Source organism: Echiichthys vipera, assembly GCF_963691815.1.
Source record: "Echiichthys vipera genome assembly, chromosome: 15".
NCBI lineage: Eukaryota > Metazoa > Chordata > Actinopteri > Perciformes > Trachinidae > Echiichthys > Echiichthys vipera.
In genome coordinates this window covers 12,554,770-12,567,253 of record NC_139840.1, presented here as the reverse complement: position 1 = coordinate 12,567,253, position 12,484 = coordinate 12,554,770, and the positions used below count along the sequence as shown (strand labels likewise).

Here is a 12,484-nt window from a genome sequence, read left to right as displayed (position 1 = left end):
CAATATATAGATTTGTCGTACGCAGATCCGCACAACAACATCAGACTGATTACAGGCATCATAATGGGAACCGTGGTTATATCCATGCATATGTGTCACCTGTTTCTAGACCTTGTAGGATGCATGATACCACTTTCTAACAAGGCACCCTTCATTAAGTTGTAACTAATGGCTTTTTAAGACCAGTTATTAGCCATTAATAGGAACACCTACATTTTGGGTTGCAAGTTTGTGAAAAAGTCCCTTTGTCGGGGTAAATGCTTTCTATTTTGTAATATTGCTGTTATAAATATTGTTTATCCATCAATAAATGCTCATGTGTTTATCGCTTTCCAATGAGCCATCAAGCCTGCAGTTTGATACGTCATTAATAAATGTTTTTAATCATAAAGTCTGCAGTTGTGGGGGTTAATATTTTGTTTACAAAGTGATATATTTTTTTACAACCTGGCAATCCAAAGGTTGTTCTAATGCATGGCTTATAACGGATCTGTAAAGAACTAATGATGTATTGAGCATTAATAAAGCCATTAGTTACAATGTATAACCCATTTATAAAGGATGCCTTATTAAACAGCATAACCTGGCTATGCTACAGTTAATTGTGACAATGCATTTAAATGTGTGCAACTCCTGCATTGTGGCTGATCTCTGCAGTCAGCATATTGGAGGGGAGTTGTTCTTTTCATTAGCACCTGAGAGTCATCGTGTTTTGCACGTCACCTCTAATTGCTTGGCATGTTCATGATAGAAAACACCACCGACTATTTTGACGGATACTGTGGGGCAGGTCCAACAGCTAACTTTACCCTTATCATCTAGTGGCACACACAGTCACAGTAAAACACACACATACACAGACACCAGTTCTCATTTGGGGGAGATGTCCTGGAGCGTGGACGGATGTGGACGGCTATCCCTCACTGACGCGGGCCTCTCACTGTCACCCTCTGTAGGCTCCGCGCCGCCCTCGGCCACAGGCAGGTAATAGCTCTGATGAGAGCCCTCCACTTTGTTTCAGAAATAATTTGCCACTCCTGCCGCCTGCAGGGGCTGCGTGGTAATAAAAATGAATCACACCGCTAACCTCTCCAAACCTGGCCCCCGCTGCCTCTTTTAACCCCTTCTGCTCCAGCGGTGGCCTCTTTGCTCGTCCTCCCGAGCTGTGGTTTACAACAACAGTGCTGGTGTTTAGATTCATGTTCTAGGATTTTTCCAGAATGGCCCCTGTCCTCCCAAGTTATGCCCCGAGACGGAGCAAAGCTTCAGGGCTACTCACAGGTTAAGAGTGCTGGAACGCCAACTCTCAAAAGAGCTTTTAGAATAGCTGGCCTTGCCAAGAGCCCTGGTGGAGAAAGAGTAATTAATTATGATAAATGAATGACTGGGTCTTCCTATGTCCTCCCTCTCTTCTCTTTCTTCCTCTCTAAATGAAACCCACAGGTCAGTAATTAGCCCTGTGTGGGGAGAAGTGGTACCACACTCACTAATTGCCCACATGCCATCGGGTTTCGGAGCCAGGTAGATGTAGAGGAAGGACTCATTACGGCGTGGTCTACTTAACCCCGTAATTTCGTTTTAATATTATTAGCATTTTAAAATCATAACAAAAAGTTCTTGTCTGTTGACGCAAAAGAAAAAAAGAAAAAAGCTCCGAGACGGTTCCTTTATGTTACAGAGAATGTGAAATGTGTATATGCGTGCAGCAGGCCGCATACATAAGCAGGGCATGTGTTATCGTCCCCTCTGCTTTGTATGTGAGGCGAGGGGTTCAGCAGGGGTTAACAGCAAGGAGCATTTAAGGGTGTTAGTCTTGCTGGCACAAAAACACAGCCACTCCATCACGAGGAGTCTGACAACCTCATTAATGTCACAATATATTCAACTCATCCCTCTGCCTGCCTACGGCACCCAGATGCTCTCATGTTGGCCTCTCTATAGAGCTTGACACGACAAACCTTTTGAATTGTGGTCATCTGTTCAGACCTCTAGAAGCAAGAAAAGTGGCAGCTATTACACTTGTAAAAATATTTGTCTTGATTTTTTTTGCAGCTGTTCTTCTTAGAGCAGAGCATACCATGTCTACACTGTACCCACTGGACCGCAGGGGGCCTTATTTAGCACTTTTCCTGGGTCGTTTACTGTGTAGCTCCTTCATTTCTGGCCCTTAGCAACCTTTGATGCTTTGGGGCCCAGCTTTCTGTGTGTGTGTGTGTGTGTGTGTGTGTGTGTGTGTGTGTGTGTGTGTGTGTGTGTGTGTGTGTGTGTGTGTGTGTGTGTGTGTGTGTTTGTGTGTGTGTGTGTGTGTGTGTGTGTGTGTGTGTGTGTGTGTGTGTGTGTGTGTGTGTGTGTGTGTGTGTGTGTGTGTGTGTGTGTGTGTGTGTGTGTGTGTGTGTGTGTGTGTGTGTGTGTGTGTGTGTGTGTTGTGTGTGTGTGTGTGTGTGTGTGTGTGTGTGTGTGTGTGTGTGTGTGTGTGTGTGTGTCTGTGTGTGTGTGTGTGTGTGTGTGTGTGTGTGTGTGTGTGTGTGTGTGTGTGTGTGTGTATTCGTCTGTGTTGTTTCCCTCCGAGCCCCCTCTCTGTCTTTCGGCTGCTGTCCCTCTTCCTCACTCTCTGTCTCTTCCCTCCCCTTGGTTTGTGGAAGTGAAGCTGCTGTCTGCATGGGAATCGGTCCTATACAAGCTGCCCACCCCCACTGTGAGGTCTGTTCAGGCTGGTCAAACCCCAAGATTCCCCCCAACCCTCCAGCACCACCACCACCACCACCATTTCTCCCCTTCACTGAGTCTATTTGATGTGTCCGCAGTGAATTCAGATCCTCGGGGAAGAGTAGGAGGAGCTCTGGAAGCTTTGATTGTTTAGGAGGACTCAGTATGTGTTTGAAAGATGGGCGAGTGGTGGGACGGACATCCTCCTCTTCCTATGGACCAATGCACCTTTATTGCAGGCAGTCAGACTGGTCATTCTGTAGGCTACTCCACCGCTGGCTCCGCCCCCGCCGTCTCAGTTTTCCCTTCCCTTCTTATAAATTCCCGTTCGCCTTTGTCTTTCAGGCTTGACTAATTATCCTTGTTTGTCCCTCTTTATTTGAATTCAGTCATGTGTTCTTGACTCTGTGGGCTGGGTTTAGGAGAATCATTCCGCCATTTGCCACTTAATTAAGTCAGGGTCAGGATCCATTGCTCAACGGAGAGCTGAAAGGACAGAGCTCTAATAGAATTATAAAAGAGGCCTTTCTCTACTATTAAGGCTGTGGCTTTGCTCTGCGTTGGCAAATGAAAGGGAACACCAGCTCTGGGCAGGAGCCCATTTCCACTTTGCACACAGTGAGGCATTTTGATGTTTGTTTGCCTACGATTTTTCTTTCGCATAAAATCCAAAGTTAAACAACGATTATCAGCTTTGAGATATCTCGGAATGACGGAGGAAGTTTGCATTGAAGCAGACATCGCTTGTTTTTTAGTTGAAAGAGACACAGGCGTTTTTATTGCAAACTTTAAACTCCCCTCTGTCCCCTAAGCAACAGAGACATTTAGAACAAGTATGTGCTCAAGCCAGGGCAGGGAAATTTGTGTCTGTTGGTCCCCATGCCTGGTTGTGTGTGTGTGTGTGTGTGTGTGTGTGTGTGTGTGTGTGTGTGTGTGTGTGTGTGTGTGTGTGTGTGTGTGTGTGTGTGTGTGTGTGTGTGTGTGTGTGTGTGTGTGTGTGTGTGTGTGTGTGTGTGTGTGTGTGTGTGTGTGTGTGTGCGTGTGCGCGTGTGCGTGTATATCAGAGTAACCATCAGTTCAATTTCCTAAATATCCCCCCATGCTGTGAAAATTCCCTCTCCTCTCCACCTCTCCTCCTACTCTGTCCTGGCGCTTTGACATGCTAAATCTGCTGATTTTATTTTTCTTCCTCCCGCGGTGAGGAAGTGTCCTTTTCAAGGGTCTCAGTTTTCCCCCTGACTGTCTAAACCCTACCTCTGTTTGGATTGTTTTTCTATTTCAAACAAAAGACAGAGGTGGGATTACCATTTCACTTCCTTTCGCACTCTGTCTTTCAAGTGGCAGCAGTTTGGGAATTTTTTTTTTAAAAACACTGCCCGGCTGCTTTTCTTTTCTTTTCTTTTTTTGTAAAAGTCAACGGTGTAAAAAAAAAGAACTGCGGTTGAATTCAGAGCTCAGCATCTGCAGTGAGTGGGGCCTTTTCCCTCCCGGTCTTCGGGGCTGATTTCGTTGCGGAGGCTAACAAAGTGTCCTCAGGGCTCCTTTCCGAGATGTTGACGTCTTCTTAATGGCTCTCCCCAGCCTTTTTGTTTCACATCTTAGTGCTAACTTTCTGCCTCATTTAGCTCATATCAATTCACTGGGCTCTACAGTTTCAGCATCTCATTCGTGGTCTAGCTTTCTGAAACAAACTTTGGACAACAGCTCTAAGTGATTGTTTTTAACCATGCTCAGATCTTTTGTCTCGGTTGTAGTTTTTTGCCTTGAGGAGTTTTCAGACATACTTTTTCCAGTTTGGCAGGTTAAAAAAAAAAGGCCTCTTGTTTTCAAAGGGTCCACCGGAAATAAGAGGGGAGGGCAGGACGGCCCCTTCCTGTTCTGAGCAGTCCGCTGGTTCTAAGGCCAATTGATTTGCTAACAGGCTTGTCCACACATAATGACTGAGTGGGGATTGATGGAGGTCTTACACCATAAAACTCTGAGCCACTGCAATTGCCTGCCATTAGGGTTGTATTGTCGCTCACATAATACCCTCATCCTTAAGAAAAGATTTTCTTACGCTTTAGTGAGATGAAGGACTTTCTCCTCCACATTTTCCAGTCGTAACAAAAATGCACCCATATGCTTATAAATGTTTGGGGTTAAGCTGCTTTATGAGCTTCTGGTGGCATTTTTGCAGCTAATCAATCTGTGCTGTGGCGCTGATAAAGACCCGCACGTCTTCCATCACATCCTTAACTCCTGTAGTTAGGGCCGGTGCCAGGCTCCTCTGTGCAAGACAGACTGCTCTGTGAAGTGAGCCTGGCAGCTGACATATGAGTCTGAAAATGGTTGCTGTCTGTGGTAAGTTGGCAGCGTTGACACCTAGCTGCTAAAGTTGCAATAAAGGAGAGTGACTAATGTTGACCTGTTTCCTATTGTTCAAACTGCTGCTGTAATTGAAAACAAGCTATTTGGCAATATACTCGGGGTCAGTTCACACAGATGACAAAAGAACATGTTTTCCTTTTTATCTCTAGTGGTTCTAGATGGTTTTTGAGATATGATAAGATAGGATAAGATATTCCTTTATTAGTCCCACAAAGGGGAAATTTGAGTTATCATCCTGACATTACCGTAATGATGATAATATACCACTTTTCGTAGGGGCTGTATCTTTATAAAAAAGTATATCCAATGGGGTCTGTGGGTTATCTAGAGTAACTACAACATTGTTTCAGGAAAGTATTGCTGCTCTTGACTTTTTTATTTTATTTAAATACTGGACATTATTCTGTGTAGCCAAACCATGATTAATTATTATGTGCCAAAGACCTTCATTGTTGTCCATTAACTATTAGAAACAGGTCAGTGTTGCACTGTGAGACATGTTTATTCATTTTGATGAACATTTGCACTGTAGTTTATTTTGAGTCAGTCCCCAACATTAATATTTGATAAAAACTTTAATGCTAAGCTGTTTTAGTAAATAACTGACAGGCTTCCTGTGCATCCTGTAAAACCTGGAAAGCAGTTTGCCAATTTTCCAGTCATTAAAAAAGCATGGAAAATTTGAGAAAGTATAATGACCTGAAAAATCTTTCTTGTGTTATCTAAGGAAGTTATTTCAACATTCTCCTCTTTTTCTTTTGCTGAGAATGAACTACTAGGCTATCTATCAGAGTTCCCCAGTTATGGTCAGGATCACCTTAACTTTCAAATGTTAGTTTATGGATGAGGGTATTTTGAATAGGCTAACACTGTGAACTCCCCCCCCCCCCCCCCCCCCAGTCACAACACATGGTAACACATGCAAATTGGATGACATTACAACTTAAAAGGACCAGTGGAGGATAAGGGGTTTTCACTTGTCTTTAATCACCTGAAGCTAAGAGTCAGTGATAGTTATATATACTATTATATTATAGATTTATAGATAAAAGTTCTTCCCAACTTGTTTTAAATGGCTGAATAATGTTAAATTGCATTTCCATGTTGAGGTAAGTTGCTAAAGTTGGTGTGCTTGCTAGCTTGTTGTGCCTGCAGAGGTTTAAGGTTTGGAATTCAACTCTGGCTTGTGTTGGACATTGTTAAGAGATTTGAACAATCAATGGGAGCCTAACTGAATGTGATTCAAACATAGGCAAATACTGGCTAATGAGATATATATAGAGATATATATAGTATATAAGTATAAAAATACTTTACAATTTACAGAGATGTAGTCCCAAAGATGTGCATTAATGTAGTGCAAATAGACATATTGGTGTAAGGCGTGATCCCTGAGTGTCATAGCAGCTAGATCATAACTAAAGACGATCTTGAGAGTCTGGAACTGAGCCATGTTGAAAACTAAACTATAGATGCGTCGACTGTTTTTGAGGATTTAATTTGTAGTCAATATGAGTTGGGGGCTGAAAGCCACAGAGAGGGTAAGGAAGACGGAAAACATTGTTGGTTCTGGTCTTTGATACAGAATAGCGTCACCTTTATCCTTTAAATGTTATTTTACAAACCTGTTAGCACCAGAGACAAAATTCCATAAATCTCCATTGCATCAATGAATAGCTCAAATAAACCAGTCACTGTGGCTGAATACTTCTTTTGTAAATTGGGTGAAGCAACCCCTTGATATATGATGATAAATACGTAATCTACACGGTTGATTTTGCTAATCAAGTTGTACTGTTGGAGTTTGTTTGTCATTGTGATTATGATGAAATGGAATTGAAGTGAATGAGATTGTCAGTTTGTACTTGCTGCTAAGCCTCGGCCCATTGATAGAGGGTCCCATGAGAGCCATGTCACTCTAGCCAGCGTCACCGCTTTAACTTATCCATACAAACCTTCTCCTTTCTGTCACTCACCCACAAATCCAAACAACAGCCTCTTTCTGCTCCCCTTATCACACCCACTGACAGGGTCACAGGGTTAGTGCCACACTGGGCATGCTCAGTCATTCACATATTGATATTGATTTTTTTTCTTTCTTATTTGGACAGTTTGTATGTGGGCAGAGAATGAAACAGGGTGTCAAGATGGAGAGCAATAGATAGAATTCTGCCTGGCGATAGAGGATGGTGCCTTCCCTTAGACTCTATTCTCTGCTGAGGACTGGAGTGAAGGAGCCCCACATCCCACCGTCGCTCTCTGGCTGCCATTCAGTCCCATCGATCTGACTCAGGGCCCAGCCACCCCAAGGGAGACCGGGTCTTGGAAACACACTGCCTCTTTTGTGGAGGGGATCCACCAGTTCAGACTGACAGCCGACAGCGCTGATAAAAAAATACGTCCCCCTCCTTCCTGTATTGTCAGCCGCAGACATGCTGTTCAAGATGTGTAACCTTTAGAAAGCTGGCCAGGCTCTAGCCGTCTTGCTGTCGACCTTAATCACTAGAAAGTGGAATATTGCCCAGAGCGTCGCAGCCTTTGGCATTCTCTCATCTCTGCAGCCAATCTCTCTGTATTATTTCCCACTGTGATAGTGGAGGCTGGTGGCTTTCCTGTGCTGTCATAATTTAGAAACATCACTTCAGTGAGTCTCTTAGGCCAATTACTATAACCCTTGTGTGTCTACATTCTACTTTTTAACCGGCTTTGTCTTAAAAATCACTGCCTCTGAATTATGAGAGTTCCCTTTCAAAGTTCTTTAACTTAGGTGCTAAGTCACTCATAGTTGTGTGCATATGTTTACCATCTTTCACCCAGTCCGACCTCTAGCATCCCTGTCTTTTTTTCTCTCCAGGGAGGAGAAGGAGCGCTGGATCCGAGCCAAGTATGAGCAGAAGCTGTTTGTGGTGGGACTGCCCCAGTCCGACGTGCCCCTGGGGCAACAGCTGCTTCGGGCAGTGGTGGAGGATGACCTGAGGTTGGTGGTGGTGCTTCTGGCCCACGGCACCAAGGAGGAGGTTAACGAGACCTACGGGGACGGAGACGGACGCACAGCTCTGCACCTCTCCTGCGCAATGGCCAATGTGGTCATCACACAGCTGCTCATCTGGGTGAGTTGGCTCCTCCTTCCTTAAAGGGAGCAGTCAGAGGTGAATGAAAATTGTTATGAGATGTATTTAGTGTTTGGGCAAGTGATTTAGGAGTTTAAGTGTGAAAAGAAGGACTTCCCCACAACCAGCACAGCTGTTTAACCTTGCCAGATGTGCCAGTTTATTATTGCAAGAAAAAAGTTAAATTCTTTAGAATTCTATTTTTCATAGTTAGCTGTTCAATTATAATTTCTGCAAGTTTTACTTAAAACAATTGGAAGAAACCCCCCAGAAAAGTGATGAGAATCTACAGAACCATAAAATCAAGCATTACCTTTTATTTCCCAACATGACAGTTTAGATGCTGTTTTTAAGCTGTTGTCAAAATAAGACATACTTTATTTATTGTGTCAGTATAAATAAATTCTGTCCATCTTTAAGCTTCTGAGTAGAGATAGAAAAAAATACTGTAGTTCAGCTACAGAGTGCATTGCATATGGCATTTTTAAAACCACAATTTCGCACTGTTTTTCTTATCTTATTTACATTAAACTTTCCATTCCTTAGAAATTTACCCCAAAAACCATAAAATCTTATATCTGAGTTGCCTTTCATACCTGTCATTTTCTCCCACAGTACGGTGTGGACGTGAAGAGTCGTGACGCCCGTGGCCAGACCACCCTGTCCTACGCCCGGCGAGCCGGCAGCCAGGAGTGCGCGGACATCTTACTTCAGCACGGTTGCCCCAACGACACGAGCAGCCTGACATCCGTGGCAACGCCCAATATGAGCCGCCGCAACCCCAATCCCAACATAAACAACAACAACGCCCAGTGTGAGCTCAACCGCAGCATCAGCATCATGTAGGAGCCAGAGAGCAGCTGCAGACAAACACAACCCCAAACCCACTCCTCTCTTCCCAGTACTTCCTCCTCTGTTTCACACTGTGTAACCCAGAATCAGTACCAAGGGAGAGATATCAGGAGTGATGGACTCATTGTTTATTTTCCACTATGCCGAAAGAAGAGGGTGTTTGGGGTTCGGACATTGTACATTGTTTGTTTTATATTATTATTTTTCATTTGTCAAATTCATTCAATCTTGGTCTGAAATGATCACGATCAGCTTTAAGCTTTTTGTTTTTTAAGCGCCAACCAAACAAATGACTTACTTTGGCATTCATACCTACCCTACGAAAAGCATTTCCTTAATGCTTGAACATTTCCTTTTATGTCTTCCCCTTCTGCGACGTGAACTGGTTTTATAATGAGCTTGAAATGAGAAACTTGCTTCAAATTTCCAAGCCTTCGCATAATAACATAAAACTGTGAGGAATAGTTTTAGAAGAGACAAAATACTGACGTGGGAAAGAAACTAAATCTTCCATGCTCTCAATGGCTGTTACAGCTTTAGTAATGATGCATGTCCTCAACACAGCTATCAAACTCTTGACATACTATTCATATACAAAGGCAAAGCAATTATAGTTTAAGAGTCCAAATGGTTTAGATACTTAATACTCGGATCATCATAAAGGAGTTGATTGCAGAATTCCTATCGGGTGACAGTGAGTAATTTGTCATCGTGTCATCGTGATACTCCAGTAAAAGTGTCTGTGACTAAAAAGGAATTAAGGGGCATCATTTTTTATGTCCATTGTAAGCATGCCGCTTCAATCAGAATTCCTTCAAATTCAAAGGTTTTAAACAGTAAAATCATACCATTAATGATGTCTTTGTTGGAGCCATTTTTCGACTGACCCGATTGTGTTGATAGTCGACATAGATAGATACTGGAATCTGTATAGAGTCGGTACCCTTGAGAGCATTTCCTCTTTTGTTGCTGTGAAAAACATATATGGTACTGTGTGTGTGCGTCCGTACATAACTGTACAACACGTGTGTGCTTACGTCTTCGTCTGTGATCGTCTGCAGCAGAGAGCGACATTTGGGCATTTCTGTTTATAAACATGGGGGAAAGGACACCGGAGAGAAGACATCTACAGTGAAGATTTTTGGAACATAACTGTGTTTTAATGTACAGATGTCTGTAAAAAGTAGTTCTTGTTCATTCACCTAATTCCTTATTCCTAAGAACAGTTTGAACTTAACAACCTTTCCTTTTCCTTAAACCTATATGTCAGCCTAAAAGCAGGGAGTCAACAAAATGCATTCAAGTGACTGAAGTGAGACATTTAGGGATTAAAATGAGCAAGGAGGTTCATAGAGGGAAGTACAATTAGTTTGACTGTTTTTACATTCATACAAATGTACAGTATCCAATTGACATGATAAGCCAATTCATTTAAAGTAAAGGAAACTAATTCAGGTGGAGTTGGTCCAATTGCCACAGTGTGTTTTCCCTTTTATTCAACTGCCATTTTTAAGGTTTTAAAGCATCTTGATTTTATGAGTTTACAAAGCAGGTTGTATGTTTACAGAGCAAGTTATTAACTTTTTGTACCTTATTTTCAGGACTCTTGTTGCTTTACAGTATTCCTGTTTTCAGAGCCCACCTTGACTGAATATGTGGTCAAAAGAGGAGATGGCAATATTGTAAAGGAATAGTTTGACATTTTTTGAAAATACTTTCCTTATCAGAAGATTGATAGCACGCTCACTCTCGGGTCTGTGCGTTAAATACAGAGCTGGAGCAAAGACTGTATATATAGATGAACGACATGTTTCCACTTCCTCCCACTGTACCAAAGTAATGCCAAAATATCCTCGATACGGGCACGGCCATCTTGTAGCCTACACAGTTGTCAATTATAACGTTTCACTCGATTTTTATCGCATCACATAAGTTATTAAAACCAAACTTGAACACTTGAACTTATACAATAAGAACTACCTACAATAACAGAAACCATGTTTTGGAGCAGCCTAGCCTAGCTAAAAGTTAGCCTCGCTTAGCATAAAGTTACACCATGTAACTCCCCCTAAAAACACGATTTGTCATTATTGCATTTTTTTGTTTGTTTAAATGAAACAAAACAAGTTATTCATTTGTGAGCTTTAGAGTTGCTGGTTAAGAGCCTGGCTAACTGCCTCCCTGCTTCCAATCTTTATGCTAGCTAAGTTAACCGGCTCCTGGCTCTACAGTAGCTTCATATTTAACGCACAGGCATGAGAGTGGTGATTACCTCCTCTTCTAATTCTCAACAAGAAAGTGAATAAGCACAAAATGTCCAACTATTTCTTCAAGACATCCCAAAACCGACCACAAATTCAACCAGATACCTTCAAATTTATTTGGAATGTACAGTGGTACTGGCCTTATTTCTGACTTCTACTTGACCAATTTATTTCAATGAGTACATTTCAGTGTCTGAGGGGACTAGCCTACTGAGAGGAGTTTAATGTGTATCATGGTTACATGAACCTTTATTTACATACTGTAGATGCTGAAAAAGAAAAACCAGAAACTTGCCTGTTTTCCCCACACACGACATGAAAGTGTATATATTAGCTTGATGCTTTTATCTGAAGACAAACTCCTCCTAGAGAAACAACCTAAACTGGTTTGAGGTCAACGGTCCTTTTGACCCATGAACCATATTTTGATATGTTGTTTTTTGTTTCTCTTTAGGCATATTTTTACGGTACTTCTGTTTGGTCTTGACATTAAGCGACCATCTTTGGTACTTGTGTATAATGATGTATATTTGACATATTTATAATGCAGTTTGTAAATATCTTTTTTTTGTTTGTTTTTTGTTTTGTTCAAGTTATTTTTCCTATTTTAATTCCTTTCCGTTCAGAACGTGAAACAAAGCAAAAGCTAAAGAGTAACTTGTTGTATGCTTGGATGCTCAGCTGACTGTTGACCTATTAATAAACACTCAAATAAAACAATGTAGCCTTCCCTGCATTTAGGGAAATCAACTCATTTGTCTAGTGTATGTGTTCATCCATCACCTATCACTCTCCTGCCGTTTCTGTGCATGACCCACTGACGAGGTGAGACTTACTTTCAAATCAAAAAGTCTCACTATCACTTCAACATGTAGCCATTTCATGTCCTTCCCTTTTGCATGTTCCTTCATGAAACTTCCTGGAGAAATTCAACGTCACTGGATCAGTCCATTTAATGTGTCCAAGACGACTCATTCAAGCCTGACTTGAGGTAAGTAAAGAAACCTCTCTCCACTTCCTGCTCGCGGGACCCCCAACAGTTTGCTGAAAGAGGATTAAGATAAAGAGCCGGGTTTAGTGTCAGGCAGCACAACACTGTGGGGAAAAGTGAAAGGTCTCAGTGTGTTCATAGGAGTCAAGCCCTCACTAATCCACTTCTTATTTCCTGCTAATCTTGTCTCA

The 12,484-nt window shown here is 42.2% G+C and overlaps 1 protein-coding gene across 2 annotated transcripts in view; it reads left to right on the top strand.

The window, feature by feature from the left end:
• The window catches only part of agap3 (ArfGAP with GTPase domain, ankyrin repeat and PH domain 3), a gene marked incomplete at its 3' end in the record, with an annotated part of 126,518 nt that extends 114,495 nt beyond the window's left edge, over positions 1 to 12,023 (top strand). For both annotated transcript variants that reach the window (XM_083928302.1, XM_083928301.1), the window contains exons 17-18: positions 7,931 to 8,186; positions 8,802 to 12,023. In XM_083928302.1, the coding sequence (XP_083784428.1) occupies positions 7,931 to 8,186; positions 8,802 to 9,032 (487 nt within the window). The remainder of the gene's footprint in view (positions 1 to 7,930; positions 8,187 to 8,801) is intronic.
• Between the last annotated feature and the right edge of the window lie 461 nt (positions 12,024 to 12,484).